The sequence below is a fragment of the Budorcas taxicolor genome, chromosome 7, assembly GCF_023091745.1.
Source record: "Budorcas taxicolor isolate Tak-1 chromosome 7, Takin1.1, whole genome shotgun sequence".
Taxonomy (NCBI): Eukaryota; Metazoa; Chordata; class Mammalia; order Artiodactyla; family Bovidae; genus Budorcas; species Budorcas taxicolor.
In genome coordinates, this window is record NC_068916.1 from 18,432,561 (window position 1) to 18,455,811 (window position 23,251).

At 50.9% G+C, this 23,251-nt stretch overlaps 2 protein-coding genes and 1 long non-coding RNA gene across 12 annotated transcripts in view; 2 read left to right on the forward strand and 1 right to left on the reverse strand.

Moving 5' to 3' along the window:
- RFX2 (regulatory factor X2) overlaps nt 1-4,502 on the forward strand; it is a 90,401-nt gene extending 85,899 nt beyond the window's left edge. For 3 of the 4 annotated variants that reach the window (XM_052643998.1, XM_052643999.1, XM_052644000.1), the window contains 3 exons: nt 1,155-1,308; nt 2,376-2,418; nt 2,876-4,502. In XM_052643998.1, coding sequence (XP_052499958.1) covers nt 1,155-1,308; nt 2,376-2,418; nt 2,876-2,973 — 295 coding nt within the window. In that variant the 3' untranslated portion in view covers nt 2,974-4,502. Of the gene's footprint in view, nt 1-1,154; nt 1,309-2,375; nt 2,553-2,875 lie in introns of those variants that run through there. The other variant, XM_052643997.1, reaches the window with a different exon arrangement.
- LOC128051440 (uncharacterized) lies at nt 176-21,080 on the reverse strand. 2 transcript variants are annotated; one of them, XR_008199717.1, is made up of 5 exons: nt 20,903-21,080; nt 18,002-18,248; nt 4,133-4,204; nt 1,698-1,895; nt 176-628 (listed from the first exon to the last, which is right to left on the reverse strand). It is a non-coding gene; the product is annotated as an uncharacterized LOC128051440 (long non-coding RNA). The 2 variants fall into 2 exon arrangements; XR_008199716.1 differs by lacking the exon at nt 4,133-4,204 and having other exon boundaries at nt 1,698-1,898; nt 20,903-21,077.
- Nucleotides 21,081-21,237: 157 nt separating this feature from the next.
- The window catches only part of RANBP3 (RAN binding protein 3), a 50,727-nt gene continuing 48,713 nt past the window's right edge, over nt 21,238-23,251 (forward strand). The window contains exon 1 of one of the 6 annotated variants that reach the window (XM_052644005.1): nt 21,238-21,355. In XM_052644005.1, the coding sequence (XP_052499965.1) occupies nt 21,334-21,355 (22 nt within the window). In that variant the 5' untranslated portion in view covers nt 21,238-21,333. The remainder of the gene's footprint in view (nt 21,356-23,251) is intronic. The other 5 variants (XM_052644004.1, XM_052644003.1, XM_052644002.1 and 2 more) reach the window with 5 other exon arrangements.

Below are 23,251 nucleotides of genomic sequence, written 5' to 3' on the forward strand. Positions count from 1 at the left end.
AAAATAATGTGCTTCTCTGGACGCAGGCACTCACCACCTGGTGCCTCCTAGGGCATCTTGGAGCCACAGCCAGCTGGAGCCAGCTCTCCATCTCCACTGCTGAGCCCACCTGCCTTCAGAGTGTGTCTGTCTACACGCTGGCCCCAGAAGATGCAAAAAGAATTAAGTAAACTGATTTGTTGTCAGTTGTCTTTACTGACTCGCAAGTAACAACAGTTTCAACCTGTTAAAAGATAAACTGAGGCTTGTTAACTTTTCAAAAGATTCTCTGAGCAAACATTGCTTTGAACCGAGCAGCGCCAAAGCCAAGATGGTGAGGAGCCTCCGCAGCCGGGAGCAAGGGGAGAGGTGTTCACACAGGAGATGATTTGATGGCTGCGGCTGGCACGCGCTGACTGATCTGATCGGGTTGTGGATGCTTGGACTCCGGGGTGATGCCCCCTGAGTTCCATTACTGTCACGGGTGGTATTCACATTGTGGGTCCCCTCCTGTCTCGTCCCTTTCTGCCGCTTTTCTCGCTGTCACAGCAGTTAGACGTCACCGAGGGTAGGTGGGTTCTGAGATGGCGCATCTGGCTGTATAGTCCAGACTGTGTGGTTGGGCACCACATTATCCCTTTAGATTTCTCTGTAAAGAATGAGATAGGAGAGCTCTTTGAGCAACAGTTTTCCAGGCAGATGGCACACAGCACATCAGCAGCAGACATGACTAATAAAACTTTACTTATGGACACTGAAATGTGAATTCAGGTACTTCTTACGTGTTGTGAAATAGAATTATTTTATTTATGTACTGATTTTGAAGTATAGTTAATTTGCATTACTGTACCAATTAGAATTTTTTTTGACACTTTTTCCCCCAACCATTCAAAACTGAGAAAACTGTTCTTGGCATGCAGGCCATCCCAGACCAGGTGACGGGCTGGATCCAGTCTGGGTCAGCCACAGTTCACCAGCCCCTGCTTTTGGATGAAAGCAGCGAAGGCACCCTGAACTTGAGCCTTTGTTTTAGATGCCTAAAGCCACTGATTGGGGACATGGCAGGGCAGGGGAGGCGGGGTGGTCCAGGCGGCTGGCTGGCGCCCTGTGGGCCAGCTTGGGGCTGGAGGGGAGCCTGGCGTCCCGGAGGTGCCAGCCTGTGTCTGCCGCTCCAGCTCCATGGTGATCCGAGACCTGACCCTGCGCAGCGCCGCCAGCTTCGGCTCCTTCCACCTCATCCGGCTGCTCTATGACGAGTACATGTTCTACCTGGTGGAGCACCGGGTCGCCGAGGCCACTGGGGAGACACCCATTGCTGTGATGGGAGAGGTGAGCGCTCCCCACCCCCACCCTGGGACAAGAGGGCAGGCCTCGGGGTCCAAGAGGACACATCGAGGGGCTCGGGTGAGGGGGGTCAGCGGCTGGGAGAGAGCTTGCCTGCCCCAGTCGGACTGACACGGGCAGACCCTGGCTCCCGTCACCTCCCTGTGAGACCCCGGGCAGGATGTCCTGCCTCCTGGTGGCAGCGCACACACAGCGTGTCATTTACCTTTTCAGTCATCTCACAGTAAACAGTCAAGTGGCATTCAGTACATTCATGGCGTTGTGAAACCCCCACCTATCTTGTTCCAGAACATTCCACCACCCCAAGAGAAAACCCCATTCCCACTGGCAGGACCCCCATGTACCCCTTCCTCCAGCCCCTGGCAACCACTCACCCCCTCTCTGTCTCCGTGGATCTGCCTGTTCAGGACATTTCCCAGCCGTGGAGTCACAGCCTGTGTGTCCTTCTGTGTCTGCTACTCTTCCCGAGCATCGTTTCTCAGGGTCCGTCCATGTGGAGCGTCAGGGCTTTCCTTCTCATGGCAGAGTACTCTCCGATTGCCTGGCTATTTGCCACTTGGCTGACCCATCACCTGCTGATAGAGGGGCTGTTTTCAACTTCTGGCTGGTGTGGATCATGCTGCTGTGAGCATTCCTGCACACGTTTTGTTTGAACATCTGCTTGAATTCTTTGGGGTACATACCTGGGAGTGTATTTCTGGGTCATGATGAGTTTGTTTTGAGGAATAAACAAGGTGATTTTAGTGCACAGAGATTTTAGTGCATGATAAGCAGTGAGAAAAAGCGGCCATTTCTTCCCTGAGCACTCAGAGGTCACAGCCTCTGTGCCCTTGCTAGCCTGGGCAGTCGGCACCCCCTGTGCCCTCCAGCCACTCCCAGGCAGGGCCTAGAGAGTGTCAGAGGGGACAGCCCAGGCCCCTGCAGCTTCAGGGCCATTTCTCAGGGCATAAGCCCCCTCACTTACAAAGCCAAACCAGTTTCCACTGTAGACACGGCTCACCTTCCCCAGGACCACCCTGCAGAGCCCCTCACTCTGAGCCTCTCTCTTTCAGTTCAACGATCTGGCCTCCCTGTCGCTGACACTGCTGGACAAAGGTGGGTGTGTCTGGGCGTTCCCTCCCATCCTGGGCATAGTGGAGGTGGGGGCGGCCCCTAAGGCGGGGCCCTGGGCAGCAGCCCGCATGTCCACCGGGGCTCAGAGCAGAAGCCCCCGCGCTCCTCCTAGATGACTGTCCTGCTCCCCTGGCCATCCACACCAGGCCCGGAGGAGCAGGGCCACAGACGGGACTGAGGCGGCTAAGTGCCTCCTCCCTCCACGTCTGGAGAGGGAGTGGGGCAGGTGGGGCAGTGAGCACCCCTGGGGCCCATTCCCTGCCCCACGGGGATGGGAGGCCCAGTGCCCAAGGGGGACCCTACCAGGTGCATGACCCAGGCACATGGGCACTGGTTGAGGGGTGGTCGCGGGCAGGAAACCCCCAGTCAGCCCACCCCCGAGCCAAGGCAGGGCCCTCACCTGGCCTGTTCGTGTCCCCCACCCCACCCGACCCCACAGATGACATCAGTGAGGCCCACTCAGAGACCCGAGGACGGGGCGAGCCCCTGGTGAAGCGGGAGCGCAGCGACCCCAACCACCCCCTGCAGGGCGTCTAGCTGGGCCCCCAGCTCCAGGCCTGAGCTCCGCCACAATAGTGCCTCTTAGACAAGTGACCTTTACTCCGAGTCCAGGCGCCCTGGGCCAGGGTGCCCATAAAAGACACCCTCCTCTTCCTCAAGACGAAAACCGCTGTGACCCTGGAGGAACTGTGCGCCAGGTGCCCAGGGCCTGAGCTGCACACTGGAGCACCCAGCCCACCTTCTCCTCCTCCTGAATCTCCTCCCCCTTCGGCACACACCCTGGCTCAGAGCTGGAAGGGGCCAGGCGGTGTTGGCCAGTTGCTGCCTCCCCTCCCAGCTGGGAACTCCAGTGGCCCCTGGGAGGAAGGGGGTGTCCCGAAGCCCCCCTCGTATCCTGCAGAGGGCAGGGGCCGTCTTGATCCTTGCCTCATGGCCTCCTGCCCAGCTGGTCCCCAAGAGCCTGGTTTCTAGATGCCAAAGGGTTCAGAAGCAGCTGCCAAATGATCCCTGGATGGGGCTCAGCCCACAGCCCCACGTGGCTCAAGAACCAGTCACCAAAACAGGCTCCCTGGTGCCAAGACCCAGTGGGACCTTTCCATCAAACCCAGAAGCTTGATCTGCAACCGGAAGGATTGGGATTCTGCCCAAGTTCATAGCCAACATCAAGCTCAACAGTGAGGTCTGGAATGAGTTTGTTCCAGGGAGTTCGGGAGATCAGTGTCCCCTTGGCGCCTTCAGAGGGCAGCCCATCCAGCCAAGACTGTGCATGAACAGCTGTGTCTAAGCCTCGCTTCACAGAACCTTCCAGACTGCCTCCCTTTGAAGTAGCGATCCCTGAGCACTGTAACTCCAGCAGGTCCCATCTTGAACTGCTCAGAGTCCAAACTCTTCTCTGGGGACAAACCCCAAGGCCCAGCCAGGCCCCAAACTCTACACGCTTCGTGTCTGCATCCCTCATAATTTAATCTGATGCACAATGGGCCCGGGGCAGAGGGCTGCCCCCACAGCAGCTGCAGAGAAGACGGCAAGCCTCTGGTCTAAGGCCCGGCTTCGCTTCTCTTTTTGAAAATATGTTCATACCGATAGTTTCGTGATCTAATTGTTATTAGAACATTCCTTATGAATGTGTATATGGCAGTATATCCGGTCCCCAATGGTTTCCTCATGCATGAAGAAGGTACTAATGGAAACTCACGTGGCCTTGCAAACCCTGTTTCTTGACAAGCAGCGCTGTGCATCCGTGTCCTCGAGTGCACTGGGCAGGGAGCTAAGGGGAAAGATGAGAAATCTCATTCTAAGGAACCAGCGGCCTGTTGTGGCGATCACCGAGTGCATCTCCTCTCAAGACTGCAGACTCAGATGAACTCAGACAAAAAGAATATCTTTAAAGATACATCTGCTTTCCTGGGAGACGGTCAAGTTCATGGTTCCTGGACGGTCACGCCTGCCTCTTCCTCCACGTTTCTGCCTTACGCCCTGTCTAGTCCTTTGCCGGATTCCGTGAGGAGGAATATAAGCGACATAAAGACACCAGACTTTCGAGCCCATTCTTGTTTTTCGTTGCAATAAACACACTGAATGTACCCACTGAGGGTCACGGTCCACACTCCCACCCCTGCCCCGCCCCCCGTGGTCCTGGAAGATTCAGCACCCCCTCTCGCAGGCCCCCAGTCCTGGGACAGCAGGGCGGCCCAGACTGGGCTCCCAGAGCCTGGGAAGGGGCAGGAAGGAAATGGCGCTTTCCTCCGGCTCCCTGGGGAATGTTCCAGAAGGGGCAGTTTCCCCAGGCCGAGAGGACAACAAAGCAGCTCAGCCCAGGATGGGCAACACAGTGTGTCCAGGCTAGAGTAATCCAGAGGTGCAGCATAAACCCAGCTCCAGCGCTGATGCAGCCCATTGAGTGTTTACCAGGCATATCTGGTAAAGCGGGGGCGGGGGGGCATGGGCCGGACCTCAGAACCCCCTAAGGATCAGTGCCTGAGCCTCTTGTAGAATCACCAGGCCCTAGCTCCAGGGAGCCCGGCTTGTGGCATTAAGGTCGGGGCTGGGCATCCATAACCATTGCCACCACCCTCTCTGCAGGGGGTGGGGGTGGGCATGGGGCGACCCAACACGGGATTGTGGGACTTTGGAGAAATCCTGCAGAGAAGAGCAATGCACTCAGGAACCAGGAAGGGCCCAGGGGCAGGATGATGTTCTAGAAACCTGGACGCAGTTCTCAGTTGCCCGTAAAAGCTGCTTCTAGGGGGCGAGGCAGGTGCCCGGTATGCCACCGAAGTTGCTCAGCCTCGGCCCCAGCCCAGGCGACTCCAGGCTACATGAAAATTATCCCAAGCTGGCAACCCCAGGGCCTGCGCTTGGCTTAATGCCTTTGCGGTCCCCATCTTGAAATTCCTAAGAATTTTCCATCAAAGGGCCAGTGCTTTCATTTCACACTGGGCCTCACAAATACTGTGGCCAGTCCTGGGGAGGAGCTCCCAGGACCCAAGCACGCAGCGTAACCCTCAGCCAGTGGCCAGGCCCCAACTCTGTGCAATGCCCTGCCAGGCTCTGAAAACCCAGCGGAGCCCAGAGGTGTCCCCACCCTCTCATGGTTCAGGATTTCAGCCCATGGCCCCTGAGCAGCATCAACCCTTGCACAGGGCAGGAGCCGCACCCCTAACCGTCCCCCTCAGAGATCCCAGCCAGGGCCAGGCAATAGGGTCCCTGGTAGGGGAGGGCACCTTAGGGCCTGGGTAGCTGGTGAGGCTCATGAGCACAGGTGATGCCCATATGATGGGTGATGCCCCAGGAGCCAGAGAAGAGAGAGAAGGAGGGGAGCCCACTGAAGGCTCCTGGGTCATCAAGTCCCTTGATGGCCCACTGGGTAGTGCATAAGAGGGACCTAGTCCTACCAAGAGCCTCAGGAGGTCCTGACCCATCACAGTGGCTTCTCTGTAGATGCTCTGGTCCATTCTTTTTGACGATCTTCCCAGGTAGGTATTAACCACCCCCGTCCACTGTCATACCCATGGGAAAATCGAAAGTTACTGGCTGGAAAGCAAGCAGGATGGCTGGAGCCCCAGCAGCCGTATTGGACCCTGAGGTGGACATCATACAATCAGAGTGGCAAAGCAATGAGACAGAGGCGCTTGGATTCCCAGGGCCCCAGTGAACCCTCCAGTCAGAGTTCAGTAAACCACCATTTAGGAGGGTTGTAGGGGGACCCACTGATGTTCCTGCTTCTAAGAACTCTCTGGTAGCAAGAACTCTGAAGCAGAGTATGGGGTGCACCTGCATATGACACGCACACACACGAGCGTGAAGCTGCAAGAATGCTAAGAGAGATTCTCCCGGCTGGGAGTGGCACCCCCTGCACCAGTTTTCCTCCCGCTTCTCTGGCTGTCCCTCTGTCCCCACTCACTACACCTGGGTCCTGCTCCTTCCACACCCTCTGTGACCTCATCCACATGCTGCTGACTCGCTCAGCATCTGAAAGTCCAGACCTCCTGCCCAAATCCCCACCCCACTGCCCAAGAGCCCCCGTTTTAATTTTTATTGGACTATCACCGACTCGATGGACATGAGTTTGAGCAAGCTGCGGGAGCTGGTGATGGACAGGGAAGCCTGGTGTGCTGCAGTCCATGGGGTCAGAGTTGGACATGACTGAGCAACTGAACTGACTGATAGTTGCTTTACAATGTTGCATTTACTGTACAGTAAAGTGAATCAGCTTACATACATCCTTTCTTTTTTGATTTCCTTCCCATTTAGGTCCCCACAGAGCATTAACTAGAGTTCTCTGTGCTGTATAGTAGATTCTCATTAGTTATCTACTTTATACACAGTATCAGTAGAGTATAGTGTCAATCCCAGTCTCCAAATTCACCACAACCCCAAGAGCCCCTGTTTTAGACATGGCCCACCCCTAATGCTGCGAATGCAGTCTGAGCAGCCGGCGCCTACTTCATCTGGTTCCAAGAAGATGCCCAACCTCAACTAGTACAGAGCCTTTGGGTTTCCACAGATTTATTCACTTTGAAGGAGCTCAACTGCTTTTTACCTGGAGCCCACTTTTCACTTTTATGCACTGGAGAAGGAAATGGCAACCCACACCAGTGTGCTTGCCTGGAGAATCCCAGGGACAGGGGAGCCTGGTGGGCTGCTGTCATGGAGTCGCACAGAGTCGGACACGACTGCAGCAGCAGCCGTTTTTATTTCATCCCAATCCTCTGCCGCCCCCCTGTGGTCAGTTTGTGACACTGCCTCTTCCTTTACACGGGAAAACAGCCAACTCCGATTTTGCCTAGAGGCGAGGCTGTTTTGTTTACACTGAAATTGCAATCATGCCTGGAAAGACCAGAGCTAGCTGTCTCTCTTCCACATCCCATCTCTCCTCCTCTTTCTCAATATTTCCTGTTTGTTTATCTCCCTACAAGATATTCAGTAACTGTTAATACAAAGAGAAAAACAGTAACCTGACCAACACCAAGTGATCTGAGTTGTCAGTAATGATACAAATTGCCATCAGGTGCCTTCCAGGTAGGTTATTCTGTGTTATTCCCACCCAGAAATCATCACCTTAATTAAATCAGGAGGAAACATCCAACACACCCAAAATGAAGGCGTATTCTACAAAAGAGCTGGGAGTATTCCTGACGAGAGGCTTCCCCGGTGGCTCAGTGGTAAAGAATCTGCCTGCAATGCACGCAACGCAGGTTCGATCCCTGGTCTGGGGAGATCCCTGGAGATGGAAATGTCAACCCACTTCAGTATTCTTGCCTGGGAGATCCCGTCGACAGAGAAGCCTGGTGGGCTACAGTCCATGGGGTCCCAAAAGACTCGAACACGACTGAACAACTAAACAATAACAATTCCTCACTAGGGTCATGGTGAAGGGAAAATAAGACACAGGAATTAATCCAGACTAAAGGAAACCCGAGGAGAAATGACATCTAAATGCAACAAGGGGGCCTTCCCTAACAGTCCAGCAGTAAAGACACTGCATTTCCATTGCAGGGGGCACAGGGTCCATCCCCTGGTCTTGGGAACTAAGATCTCACATGCCGTGCAAAGCCAAAAGATAGAAAATAAAAATTAAACGAGGAATCCTGGACTGGATCCTGGGATAGGAACAAAACACTGGCAGTCAGCAGATGAGACCTGAATAGGTTTGTAATCACTAGTGTACTGATCACATATTGATCAGTGCGAATATCCTGGTTTTGAGCATTGTGCTGTTTAAGCAATATTTGGGGAAGCTGGATGAAGGCCACATGGAATTTCTTGGCAGTTTTTTCAACTTCTTTGTAAGTCTGAATCTTTTTTTCTTTCTTTTTTTTTAGAGTTAGGGGAGGCCGAATTTATTTTTAATTGAAGGTTAAATCCTTTTCATTACAGGGACTTCCCTGGTGGTCTAGTGATTAGGACTCCACACGCTCAATGCAGGGGACACAGGTTCAATCCCTGGTCAGGGAACTAAGATCTTGCATGCTGCACAGTGACCTTTAAAAAAAAAATCTTTTAAATTACAAAGAGAGTAAGGTCAGTGCACGCGTGCTCAGTCACATCTGACTCGTTGCAACCTCATGCGCTGTAACCCGCCAGGCTCCTCTGTCCATGGGATTATCCAGGCAGGAACACTGGAGTGGGTTGCCGTTTCCAGCCTCCCCGGGGATGGAACTGGGGTCTCCTGCGACTCCTGCAATGGCAGGCAGACTGTTTGACACTGAGCCACTTGGGAAGCTTCACGATCAGTATTTCCTCCTAGATGCACATTTAGCTGCGGCAAAACATGGGAGGGAAGCTGATGCACCTAGATTGGATCAGGGGTCCCCCTCTCGGCTTCTGCGTCGGCCACACCTTGCTGGCAAGAACTTGACCCAGTGGACGACAGTGGGAGAAGAGGTACTGAACAGAGGCGGCCAGGAACTCCTGCTGACTAACCTCTGGGTCCTCACCCTGCACGTGGGGCTGGGCACAGAGCAGCTACTTCCCACGCCAGCTCCCTGCCCACAATGGGTAGACGATAACTAAATTACAGCTGTGAAGGCCCTTTTCCTGGGGTCTAACTACAGAAGCCATTTTCCAGCTTGGCTGTGGAGAAGGAAGTTCTTGCTCCTCAGGGCTTCAGCCCAGACCCGGGGTCAGGAGAGGTGAAGGCAGCAGAGAGGCTGGTCAGCAGCTTAAGGGAAACCATTGGGGTCCCTCCACTTCCCACTTCTGACCCTTGTCTTGGAGAAAAATCACAAACTCCTCCAAGAACTCTATAGCCTCCCAGGCCCTGTGGGGCTCCTTGCTCACTCAGCCCCAGCCAAACTGAGCTCCTCACTCGTCACCAAACTGGTTTCTGCCTCGGGACCTTTGCACTCACTACTGTCTAGAGTGCTTCTCCTGCAGGTCTTCCACTAGAATGCCACCTCCTCAGATCCCCAGAGGGGACTCCTGGGAACAATCTTTTTTTATTTTTTATTTTTGGCAGTGTCAGATCTGTTGCCCTGCAACACATGGGATCTTAGTTCCCCAACCAGGGATCAAACCCACGACCCCTGCATTGGAAGGTGGATTCTTAACCATGGGGCCACCAGGGAAGTCCCTGAACAGCCAACCTAAAGTACCCTCTGTCACTTGATGCTTTACTATTTTTTCTGTAACACTGACTGGGTCACTATCTCAAATCATTTCACTTCCTTGTCTATTGTCAGTCCCCCCACAGAAGAATGCAAAGCTCGGTGACAGCAGGCTGTCTTGTTCCTGGGCCCCCAAGCGTAGAACAATATCTGAGACGTAGTAGGTGTGGTGAATATATGCTGCCGTGTAACGAGTATTCTGTGGTTTGGTTTGTAACAGGAAGCATCATTTATCTTTCATGGAGGTGAGGAATGGAAAGGGCCAGGCTGGCCAGTCTCTCAGGGCTTTGCCTTTTGGTCTCTTTTTAATGTGTTTGGCTATGGCAGGTCTTAGCTGCAGCCTGTGGGATCTGGTTCTCTGACCAGGGATTGAACCCAGGCCCCTGCACTGGGAGCAGTCTTGGCCCCTGGAGGACCAGGAAGGCCCTGCCTTTTGGTCTCATTTTAGCGCCTTTACAGCATGGCAGCCTCAGGGCAGGGGGACTGCTTACAGGTCAGCAACGGCTCCAGCGAAGCAGGCGGAAGTTGTATCCTGTCTTGTGAGTCACACGGTATCACTTCCACTTCCATAAATGGACGCGTAACCAGCCTGCCCCCATTCATGGAAAATGGAGCCCTCACCTTTTTTTTAAATTGGAGAAGAGTTGATTTACAATGTTGTTAATTTCTGCTACACAACAGTGACTCAGTTGTACATATTCTTTTCCATCATGGTTTCCATTATGTTCCATTTTTTGTGACATTGAATATAGCTGTGTTGTACAATAGGACCTTGGTGTTTATCCGTTCTGTATGTAATAGTTTGCATCTGTGAACTCCAAATTCCCAGTCCTCCCTCCCCCACCTCCATCCCCCTTGGCAACCACAGCCTGTTTTGTGTCTGTTTCGTGAGATAAGTTCCTCTGTGTTGTATTTTAGATTCCACATGTTAAGTGGTATCAGGTGGCATTTGAGACCTGACCTTTTGATGGGAAGGTCAGAGAATTTGGGGCCATGTTTTAAAACCATCAGAGTAGGCAATCAACAAATATTTCTTGCATAAATAAATGTTGACTAAGTGAATGTGTAAGAGGAGACCAGATAAAGAAAGCAAAGGAAGGTCTAAGGGACACGACACAGGCAACCATGGCCACCAGGATGAAAACCATGAAACCAGGGGAAATTTAGTTGGCTCATCAGGCTGATGGGGCTTCCCTGGTAGCTCAGTAAAGAAGCTACCTGCCAATGAAGGAGACACGGGTTCAATCCCTGGGTCAGGGAGATCCCCTGGAGGAAGGCATGGCAACCCACTCCAGTATTCTTATCTGGTGAATTCCATGGACTGAGGAGCCTGGCAGGCTGCAGTCTATAGGGTCGCAAAGAGACAACTGAGCGTGCATGAACATCAGGGTGATGGGTTTAGCGTCCCTTGAGAAACCACAACTGGATTATATTTAGCCAGTGATGACATGTTGCTGGGAGTCTCCCAAAGTGTGGGATGGATGTGGTCCATGCAACTGACTTTTGGAGGCATGCAGACACAGCGTTACTGACACAGAATCTCATGGATTAGAGTTACCTCGGTTCAGTTCTTCCATTCCTTCTCGCTGTGTCAAGAAATTTCAGTTGAGTGACAATATGCCTTTAATAGCCCTCTAATACTTTGCTAATCTCTTTACATTTAAAAAAAAAAAAAAAAAAAAAGGCAGGCTTGGGGCTCAACACCTTGGCAGGCAACAATATCCACCCAGAATTACAGAACACTGTTTTTACAGTTTTTGTGTTTCTTTTTACTGCTACGGCTCAGTGGTTTTCTATCTGAAGTGGCAATATACGGTATCTATTTAATGTCAACTTCAACTAATAAAAGGCACATAAAGTATTAAGTTCATTACGGGTCAGAGGGTTCAGAGACATGGCAACAGCCAAGAACACTTACCCAAGAGAAGTTACAGATAACAAAATGTAATGAATACAGTGATTGTTGTTCTTTAGTTGCTAAGTCGTGCCTCACTCTTGCAACCCCATGGAGTGTAGCTCGCCAGGCTCCTCTGTCCACGGGATTTCCCAGGCAAGGATACTGGAGTGGGGTGCCACTTCCTCCTCCAGGGGTTCTTCCCGACACAGGGATTAAACCCGCATCGCCTGCATGATCAGGCAGATTCTTTACCACTGAGTCACTAGGGAAGCCCAAACATAGTGATACCAGTAAGACCTAAGAAAACTAAGTCTCTGTACTGCAGGCTAGACACCTGGGTTCGATCCCTGGGTAGGCTAGAGTCCATGGGGTCGCAAAGAGTCAGACATGACTGAGCGACTTCATTTCAGTGCCTTTCCAGCACTGACATTCTAGCTATTCCTGAAGAATTTCTAGCCAATCTCTATGGCCTGTGCCTGCAGCCTGGAGGAAAAATCCAAGGTAGCAAGTGAGTATCTTACTAAAATGCAGATTCTGATTCAGGTCTAGGTTGGAACCTGGGAGTCTGTATTTTCAACAAATTTCCTGGTGATGCTAATGCTGCTGGTTTGGAGGCCACAGCAAGAAAGTAGCAGGCTCTAGAGAGAAAAATCTAGTATGCTACTGCACACCTCTGCTCAACTCTGATTAGTGATATTCACACTGGTAGCCTGAGACTGGCCATATGAAGTATTTATATCAAGGAAATCAGCATTACAAGGCAGGGTCCGTTTTATTGTTCTATTGTCTTCAAAACTTAAGTATGGGAAAATGGTAAAATTTACAAGAAACTATATATACACAGGCACATGTGTATTTATAGACAGAAACACACGCTTCTTTGCTTCTCCCAAAGCAGCAGGAGCTGTTGAACATTCACCACACCCACTGGTTGTACAGAAGTGTATAGGACAACCATATAAATACCACAAACCAGTCAATCTTAGGAAATCAGCCCTGAGTACTCATTGGAAGGACTGAAGCTGAAGCTCCAATACTTTGGCCATCTGATGTGAAGAGCCAGCTCATGGAAAAGACCCTGAGGAAAGGAGAAGAGGGTGGCAGAGGATGAGATGGTTGGACAGCATCACTGACTCAGTGGACACGAGTTTGAGCAAACCTTGGGAGATAGCAGAGGACAGGGAAGCCTGGCCTGCCAGAGTCCATGGGTGAGCAGAGCCAGTCAGACAAGACTTGGCCACTGAACAACAAAACTACTATCAAGACCCAAGTAAATAGTTTAAGAGTTTTGGGCCAGTCTGTTAAAAGAACTCAGCTCTGTGGCTGCAGCTTGAAAGCGGCCAGACATTATGTCAATGACTATGGCTGTTTTCAAGTAAATCTATGGGCACTGAGATTTAAATTTCACATGATTTTCATACACCATGAGAGATGATTCTTCTTTTGGTTTTGTTCCTACAATTAAAAATGTAACAGCCACCCTTAGCTTGAAGACAGATGTGGCCCAAAGGCTACAGGACCTCCTCGTCACGATCGTACTGGAGCAGGAGTGGGACTGGGGCCCAAACCGAAGACCTGGAGCACAAAGTTCCAAGCGTAGGGATCAGCCAGTGGCTCAGAGAGTTTGGGGAGCTCCAAAGTGTGAGAAGTATGCTCACATGTCCAAAACCAAGGAATAGAGACACGAAGCACGGTGAAAGTTGAGACTTTTAATGACGGTCTTGCGAGACCGAGTGTCTGGTGGGCAGGCACAGCCAGGACAGTTATAGCAAGCACTTTATTCGCTAGCACGCAGGTCCCTCCCTCGGTTCCTCATCGGCTGGGTACTATGGGGTGTATGATCATCCTGGAGGTTTGGTTATAGAGTATCCTTCCTTCTCCCTTCCCGACCTAATTCTGTTATTTCTCAACCAAGATTTTAGTTTATCTCTCTCACAACATCCCGCTTGCTTAGGGACTTTGCAGGTGTGTGAACTTTGTGGTGGTTACATCAGCAAACTGTTAGGCAAGCTTGGCTGCTAGTAGTTTTCCACTCAGAGCTAGCTACCTTTGAAAATGGACCACTTTTTTTTTATTTCTTACAAATTCCTTATGGAGAAGCTCTATACAGTCAGCAAAAACAAGACCGGGAGCTGACTGTGGCTCGGATCATGAACTACTTATTGCCAAATACAGACTGAAATTGAAGAAAGTGGAGAAAACCACTAGACCATTCAAGTATGACCTAAATCAAATCCCTTAAGACTATACAGTGGAAGTGAGAAATAGATTTAAGGGACTAGATCTGATAGACAGAGTGCCTGATGAATTATGGACGGAGGTTCGTCACATTGTACAGGAGACAGGAATCAAGACCATCCCCAAGAAAAAGAAATGCAAAAAAGCAAAATAGCTGTCTGAGGAGGCCTTACAAATAGCTGTCGAAAGAAGGGAAGCAAAAAGCAAAGGAGAAAAGGAAAGATATACCCATTTGAACGCAGAGTTCCAAAGAATAGCAAGGAGAGATAAGAAAGGCTTCCTCAGCAATCAATGCAAAGAAATAGAGGAAAATAATAGAATAGGAAAGACTAGAGATCTCTTCAAGAAAATTAGAGATACCAAGGGAACATTTCATGCAAAGATGGGCTCAATAAAGGACAGAAATGGTAGGGACCTACCAGAAGCAGAAGATATTAAGAAGAGGTGGCAAGAATACACAGAAATGTACAAAAAGATCTTCACAACCCAGATAATCACAATGGTGTAATGACAAACCTAGAACCAGACATCCTGCAATGTGAAGTCAAGTGAGACTTAAGGAAGCATCACTACGAACAAAGCTAGTGGAGGTGATGGAATTCCAGTTGAGCTGTTTCAAATCCTGAAAGATGATGCTGTGAAAGTGCTGCACTCAATATGTGAACAAATTTGGGAAACTCAGCAGTGGCCACAGGACTGGAAAAGGTCAGTTTTCATTCCAATCCCAAAGAAAGACAACGCCAAAGAATGCTCAAACTACCGCACAATTGCACTCGTCTCACATGCTAGTAAAGTAATGCTCAAATTTCTCCAAGCCAGGCTTCAGCAATACGTGAACCATGAACTTCCTGATGTTCAAGCTGGTTTTAGAAAAGGCAGAGGAACCAGAGATCAAATTGCCAACATCCGCTGGATCATGGAAAAAGCAAGAGAGTTCCAGAAAAACATCGATTTCTGCTTTATTGACTATGCCAAAGCCTTTGACTGTGTGGATCACAATAAACTGTGGAAAATTCTGAGAGGGATGGGAATACCAGACCACCTGACCTGCCTCTTGAGAAATCTGTATGCAGGTGAGGAAGCAACAGTTAGAACTGGACATGGAACAACAGACTGGTTCCAAATAGAAAAAGGAGTACGTCAACGCTGTATACTGTCACCCTGCTTATTTAACTTATATGCAGAGTACATCATGAGAAACACTGGGCTCAATAAAGCACAAGCTGGAATCAAGATGCCGGGAGAAATATCAATAACCTGAGATATGCAGATGACACCATCCTTATGGCAGAAAGTGAAGAGGAACTAAAAAGCCTCTTGAGGAAAGTGAAAGAGGAGAGTGAAAAAGTTGGCTTAAAGCTCAACATTCAGAAAACGAAGATCATGGCATCCGGTCCCATTACTTCATGGGAAATAGATAGGGAAACAGTGGAAACAGTGGCTGACTTTATTTTTCTGGGCTCCAAAATCACTGCAGATGGTGATTGCAGCCATGAAATTAAAAGACACTTACTCCTTGAAAGGAAAGTTATGACCAACCTAGATAGCATATTCGGAGAAGGCAACGGCACCTCACTCCAGCACTCTTGCCTGGAAAATCCCATGGATGCAGGAGCCTGGTAGGCTGCAGTCCTTGGGGTTGCTGAGAGTTGGACACGACTGAGCAACTTCACTTTCACTCTTTACTTTCATGCATTGGAGAAGGAATTGGCAACCCACTCCAGTGTTCTTGCCTTGAGAATCCCAGGGACGGGGGAACCTAGTGGGCTGCTGTCTATGGGGTCGTACAGAGTCAGACACGACTGAAGCGACTTAGCAGCAGCAGCAGATAGCATGTTAAAAAGCAGAGATATTACTTTGCCAACAAAGGCCCGTCTAGTCAAGGCTATGATTTTTCCAATGGTCAGGTATGGATGTGAGAGTTGGACTGTGAAGAAAGCTGAGCGCTAAATAATTGATTCTTTTGAACTGTGGTGCTGAAGAAGACTCCTGAGTCCCTTGGACTGCAAGGAGATCCAACCTGTCCATCCTAAAGGAGATCAGTCCTGGGTGTTCATTGGAAAGACTAATGTTGAAGCTGAAACTCCAATACTTTGCCCACCTGATGCGAAGAGCTGACTCATTGGAAAAGACCCTGATGCTGGGAAAGATTGAGGGCAGGAGGAGAAGGGGACGACAGAGGATGAGATGGTTGGATGACATCACCGACTCGATGGACATGGGTTTGGGTGGACTCCGGGAGTTGGTGATGGACAGGGAGGCCTGGCTTGCTGCGGTTCATGGGGTTGCAAAGAGTCAGACACAACTGAGCAACTGAACTGTTACAAGAGGGATGAGAACTGAGGCAACCAAATCTTTCCATTTTCCAAACCATCCTTTTAACCAATCTGTGAATGGATCATCAATTCCAGCATTTTCTGCCAGCTCATTGGTTGAGGTCGTTAGTCCTTCTAAGGCCTTTGTGATGGCTCCATCAGGAGCTGTATTTTTGGGAAAAAAAAGTACAGCATTTCCCACCCAGCATAACATGAACGCCCCCTTTCTCTGCTAGTTATCATGTCCAGTGCGATCTTACTTCCCAAGCCATCGACTGGTGGCATCCAATTGGCTAGCTACTCCTTGGAGGGCATCTCTGATAAATCTGATAAATCTGTTGGTTATAATATATGTAATTAATCCAATCTACATTTTTTTTTTCCTTTTTATTAACTGTGGACCACCTAAAAAGTACTGACTCAAACCCTGTAGCTATTTGGTTTCAGGCCTTGAATTCATTAAGAACTCCCTTAGGGACTCCTATTGAATCTATATATATATGTATATACACATATACATGTAGATCAAAGGAGTCCACCGCTGTTCTCTGACTTCGCTGGCTGGGTGGCTTTTCAGGTACCTTGTGGAATGCCAGGGTGAAGGGAATGGCCAATTGAATGAAGGCAGAAGTCCCTGTCCAACTTGACGGCAGTCAGTCTAGGAGGTTCCTTTTCCCACAAAACCACCACCAGCCATCAGCCCGGGGTCTATGGAAGGCTGAGTAGGTGCTGTTGTCTGGCTCACCGGTAATGTTCACAATGCTGGCACAGGTGGCAAGTTCTCCCAGGGGTCTACTGAACTCTGCCCCCTGCCTAGAGGCAAGAGCACTCGCTGTGCTCAGTCATGTCCGACTCAGCGACCCCGTGGACTGTAGCCCGCCAGGCTCCTCTGTGCATGGGACTTTCCTGGGAAGAATACTGGAGTGGGTTGCCATTTCCTTCTCCAGAGGATCTTCCCCACCCAGGGATCGAACCCAAGTCTCTTGCGTCTCCTGCACTGTTTCATATTGCCTATGGAGAAAGAGGGGATGGCTTTTGGGTCTGACCTTTGCAGTTCGGGAAGAGTCACGACAGATTCTTGCAGGTCTTTTCCCCACGCATCTTTGTCCCGGTAAAGGGCCAACATGTGGTGCGTTCCTCCCAGGTCAGTGCCCCATCTGAGGGGGAACTGGTTCCCCACCTGTGCCTGTGGGCGTCCGGCCACACACGCATCACATCACTCTTATGATGGGCTTGCACTGTAAATTTGACCCATTCGACCCAGGCATTCGTATCTCCATACCCTGTGTCAGTTTCTAAAGTCTGTCTTAGATCTTTGTACCTCAATTATTTCTATTCTTTTGGGATCATTAATAGAACTAACATGGTTTTTGGAGCTTGGGGTTGGGACAGTCTCCGATACACAGGAGGTTTTTATTTTCAATAAAGTTAAGAACAAATCACCCTAGGGGGGTCTCTCCCAGTGACATCTGTCCCTAACCCATATACCTGAGATGCTACTTTTGGCTCTTAATCTAGGGTAGCTGGGTTGTTAACAGTCAAGAGGATAGGGTTGCATTGTAGATTTTGACAGGCTTCTGGTGGAATGCCCTTTAGGTATATTTTGTCTTTCAAAGGCCTCACCTACCCTATGTTTACCATCCAGTCCTGAAACCTGGTGGTCCACTGTACATCATCCCAACTGGGGCAGGGGCTTGCTCTAGTATAAACCAAATCTGGTTCAGGGCAAAGATACTTATCTGCCTGCGACAACTGTCTCTGGTTTTCTAAGTTTCCACAAGGTAAAATTTGGCAGGCATCAAAACTTAATAGTCTGAGGTGACAAGGTTTTGGTTATATTGACAACCAACCTGGTTGGATAATCAGGGATTCCTTGTCAATTTCGACTCTGACTTTTTACCTGTTGGTTTCAATACCAGTTTCCAAAGGTGTGGCCACATGGTTAATGGTTATTGTGGAGGGGAGGATTCACAGGGAGGAATTTAACAAGGTTTTCTTAAAGTTACCTTTAAAGGCTGCTCATTGGTCCTTTCCCTTCCTTTTGAGGTCTCTTTTATTGGCCCCTTGACTCGTGTATAACGAGTACAACATTTCAGCAGTGCACACAGCTGTCTCAGTGGTCAGGAGCATTTGATAAGGGCCTTTCCAGCTTGGTTGGAGTTTGTCTTCTTTCCAGGTTTTAATTAACTCCAAGTCACCCGGCTGGAAGTGATGAATTCTACAGGCAGAGTCTGGGCAAGGTGTCCTTTTAATCTGGGGGATGATAAGGCAGAGGAAATGGTCAGTATATAGTTTCTTAGAAATTGGTCTTCGCCCAGGAGGTCTGCCTCCTGAAGTGTGTTTTCCTAATCACCCTCTTGTTAATTTCCTGGCAGGCTGCGCAGCTTCTGTAAACCTGTTTCGCAATGGTGTAAATTCTCAGGCAACCAGTTTCTAAGTATTGCATCATACATAGCCCAGGGGCCCCAGTGGTCATTAATTCCCTCATCATGGGCTTGCTTATCATTTTCTTTCCATCAGGTAACACCCATCTTTGGTCTTCAGTTTGGGTGTTCGAGATCAGGTTCAATAGACTCACTTTCTCCCCTAGAGAGGCTCGCTTAGTGGCTTCATCTGTGAGGCTGTCCCCTGCGGCTTCCATAGAATTCCCTTCCTGGTGACCATTTACATAAGCTATAGTTACCTTGTCTGGAAGCAGACTTTCTGGCATTTGTTTAATCAATAAAAGTATTGTACCTAACGCTGATGGCTCTAAGGTGAAAATGAAAGTGAAGTTGCTCAGTTGTGTCCGACTCTTTGCGACCCCATGGACTGTAGTCTACCAAGGTCCTCTGTCCATGGGATTTTTCCAGGCAAGAATACTGGAGTGGGGTGCCATTTCCTTCTCCAGGAAATCTTCCCAACCCAGGGATTGAACCCGGGGTTCGACCTCATTGTAGGCAGATGCTTTACTGTCTGAGCCACCAGGGAAGTCTAAAGACATGGCTATATTAACACTTTAACATCAGATATTAACTTAATATTGAATTTTTTTTTAGTTTTCATGAATCTAAAATTCTGGCCAGTTATCTTTTGTATTTTGAGAATTTATATAGGCTCTTAATTTTCTCAAGCCAATTAAGTAGTGCTTATTTACAAAATAATTTTGATAACATCATCCACAGGTAAAGCATATTACATACCTACAGACAAACAAAGAGAGCTCAGATTAAAATTTACTAGATTATCTCTAGCTAGCTTTCTTTAACAACTGCCTATGCAGTAAAAGAGCCCATTTTGGCTATTTTTAGGACAAAAATTTTCCTTTAATTCCAAGTAGAAACCTGCAAGAATAAGTTTTGTACATGCATAAACCAGGTTGGTGTTAGAGGCTGTTTTCTGATGCCCTGTGTTTCTGTGTTTGAGGGATTTTATTTCCCATTTTAAGCTGAATTTGTCATGGGTAAAATTTACTAGTGAAATTGTGTGGTGGGCCAGTGTGCTGCATGTGAGCTTAACTCCTCCAGGAGTCACCCCAGAGTCGTTTCAGCCCTCTTACGTGTCTCAATAGCCAATTCTTATTTAAGACCCTGGACAGGCAAGTGTTTTAATTAATGAGTGGGTTTCCCTAGGGAACCACTGCACGGTACGAGGACTTGGCCTTCACCATTCCCGGAAATGTCTCGGTCACCTGAGAATCATGAGCGGCCGGGAAGAGTAATGTCCCATTTCTTTGGAGCAAAGCTCTCATGTAAAAATCTTCATTTTCATCCGGACAAATTCTAGTTAAGCAAACAGAGGAAAAGCATCACATCAGCCTCCAACTCAACTGCTCAGCATAGACCGCTCTGTCTCCTACAAGCAGGCAACAGTGCTGTCTTTCATCAGAGCCTTACTCAGCGGCTAGTCCTGGCAGGAGGATTATCCTGCCCCAAATCTCAACATCCTCCCCAGTGGACTATGGGGTGGGGGTGGGGGGGATGTCAGAGGAAGAATCCTTATTTCCCCCTTTCTTTGGTTCCCTAGGCCTAGAACATTTATTCCCCATTTTCAGCTGGTCCCTATGCCTGAGTTTCCCTGTGCACTCAAGCCCCCTACACTGGAGGCTTCTTGCACACTCTTGAGAATAGGTTTGACCATCTCAGGCCCTTTCTCAGGTGGCGCTAGTAGTCAAGAACCTCTCCGCCAAAGCAGGAGACTTAAGAGATGCTGGTTTGATCCCTAGGTGGGGAAGATCCCCTGGAGGAGGGCATGGCAACCCACTCCAGTACCCTTGCCTAGAGAATCCCAAGGACAGAGGAGCCTGGTGGGCTACAGTCCATGGGGTCGCGAAGAGTCTGACATGACTTAGCGTTCACCGCCGTTTTCCTCGGGAAGAAGGAAACCGAGGATTGGGACTCCATACTCGCTTACATCTCAGTCACACACACTCGACCTCCGAAAATGCCCAGCCACCAAGGCAGTACTTATAGTTCAATTTTTGCCTGGTTGCCCCGGTGCCTGCTTTTCTTGCCTGTGTAGGTTTCACTGTCTTTCAGACGTTGGGCGATAGCCAGCCCTCGTGATCTATGAAGACAGTCGCCGCAAGGTCCAGGGCCTCGTGGGCCATTGGTCCCGGAACGCCCATTCTGATGGTTCAATGAGGCAGGTCCCCTGCGCTGAATCCCCCGACCAACATCTGAGCCCCGTCCCACCCCCATGGGCCTTCCCTTTGGCCAGCGATCTCCAACCTCTGACCTCTACTTCTCCCAACCATCCCCCCACCTCTCCACGTGGCCTCAGAAAATTTGCCTGACGTACGGTTCCTTAGAAGGGAAAACTGAGGCCTGAGGTGACATAGGGAGCCCCAAGACCCCCTCCAGGGTCCCCTTCAAGCCCCGGGCCTGCGCACGTGAAAAGCCTGCCCCCGCCCCAACCCAGGGATTTACCTAGAAAAAGGCCTTTGTTGCGGAGCCCTCCACTGTCCACGCTCCAGCCTCGGGGGGCAGAGCCGGAAAACAATCGGAAAGCAGGGGCATGAAAACCCACTCCGGCCGGGCAGCTGTAAAGAACTTCGGATCCTGTTGCCCGCCGCGCGCTCGAGACTCACTGCGCGTGCGCCCTGCCCGGCCCTGCCCACGCCCCCTGGGTCGGCGGGAAAAGGAGGCGGGGGCGGTTAATGCGCAGGCGCGTGCTACGAGCTTGGCCTCAACCTGACTGAGATCCGGAGCGCGTCGCAGAGCCGGGCTCCGCGCGCAGGCGCTAGCTGCCCACCTCGCTCGGAGTCGATTTGGAGAGTGCGCACGCGCGGGAGTTTCTGGCAGAAAGCAGACGAGCCCGGGCCGGCGCGGGGCCTTGTGGGAGGGCTTAAGGAAGTAAAATGGCGGACCTGGCGAACGAAGGTAGGGGAGGCGCCGTCTGGGGCCAGCTGGCGGCCAGGGAACGGGCGGCGGGAGGTCCGGGGGCCACAGGCCCGAGGGGTGAGCACTCCGGGTGCGGGGCATCTGTCTGCTCCGGAAGAGCGGCCCAGCGGGCCTTGCAGCCGCCCCCCATTGCGTCCCCTCAGGCCGGGCTCACCCGCCCGACCCATCAGTCCCGGCAGCCCCGGCCCTACCACCGTCCGGCCAGACGGCCTGGGAGACGGCGGGGACCGCGATCCTGAGGCCCTTCCGCCTCGCAGGCCAGGCTGGGGGCCGAAGGGGGCGGGAGGCACGGCCGCAGCGCCTCGACCTCGGATGTAAATAGATCTCGGGGCCTGGTCGCGGGCCCAGCGCGCCACGCTCTCTCCCCGCCCCCTCGTTCTCGGGGACCCAGGCTTCCCTCCTCCCTGGCCTGGCTGCCAAGCCGGCCCACCCCCTAATCCTGTGGCGGTGCCCCACGCCGAGGATTGAGAACGTCGGGTTTGTTTTCATCCCCACCCTCAACTCGGCCCCCCAATTCCCGCCAGTTACCCCGGATCCTTAGTGGCGACCGAGAGTCGCGCCTCGTCTTAGCTCCTTGAGGCCCCAGCCTCAGGGTGTGGGCCGCTGAAAGCCCAGCTGGTTTTCGGCCCTTTTTTTGGTTGCACTTCCAGAGAGAGACAAGGTTGTGTGATCCCCTCCTCTGCGAAGCGCTGACATCCCAGCTGAACGATTTTGACAAGGTTACAGTTCCGAATGGCTGAGAGAAAGCGCGCCATCAGCCGCCGTCTGATGAAATCAACTGTGATGTTCAGATCGCTCGTAGCTTCAGGACTTTCTGAGGCTTGTGTTTAGCTTCCTTCGTTCTTAGGTGCACAGCTGCGGGCAAGCGGTCACCTGGCCCTGGTTCCCCCTCATACCCTGCTCCCTGCTGGCCTGAGGTTTCCCCCCCGCACAAATGACGGTCCTAAGTGCTCACCCTGGTGGAGCATTTGGGGCAGTACCAGGTACTGTTCAAAGACCTGGGCAGGCAGCTATCTGGAGAATAGAAGTTCCCAGAGGAAGGTACCATCAGCCCTGGTTGTCGGTGAGGAAACTGAGTTAGAATGGTTAAGTTACTCCTCCAGGGCAGGTCACACAGCTAGTAAGGAGCAGGGATGGGCATCAACGTGGTCTAACTTCAGAGCCCCCACTTCACCTCTCATCTGTACCACATATCTTTGATAAGTTAAAGGAGCTGGTGGAGGGTTGAGGCATTCCATTCACAGGATCCATTTAAAGGCAGAACGGGCACTGGATAAAAGAGAGCCAATAGGACACACCTTATATATTTGCGAGTTTGGCCCGTTCACATTCTTGAACTCAGGGCTCATATTCAGCACCTCCATTTGGATGTCATATCAGATGAAACCCCTATCTTTCTCCCCCAAACCCGCCCACCCTGCCAACTTTCTCCCCTAGTGGTAAATAGCAGGTCCATTGTTTAAAATTGCTCAGGCCAGACGCCTTGAAGTTGCCCCTGATGACTTTCTCTCACATGCTGCAGTACATCTTTGTCTGTTCTACCTTCAAAATCTTTCCAGAGAATGACCGCTTCTCACCACTGCTGCTGCCACTGCTTGGTCCTCCCTGTCACCTTCACCCATCTGGCAGATTCTCAACCCAGAAGGCAGACGACCCCTGCGTCCCAAGACCTCCCTGTCCTCCCCTCCCACCGCTCTCTCCCGACTTGCCCTGCTTTAGCTGCTGCAGCTTTCTCAGCGCCCGTCTCGCACTCCGTATCCCGCCTCTGTTATGCCGCTGGGCCTGCTGGTTCCTCCGCTTGAGTCAGTCTTCTCCACTTGTCCCTGTGGCTCGCTCCTGTACCTCCTCCAAGTTCCTCCTCGCATGTTGCTTTGT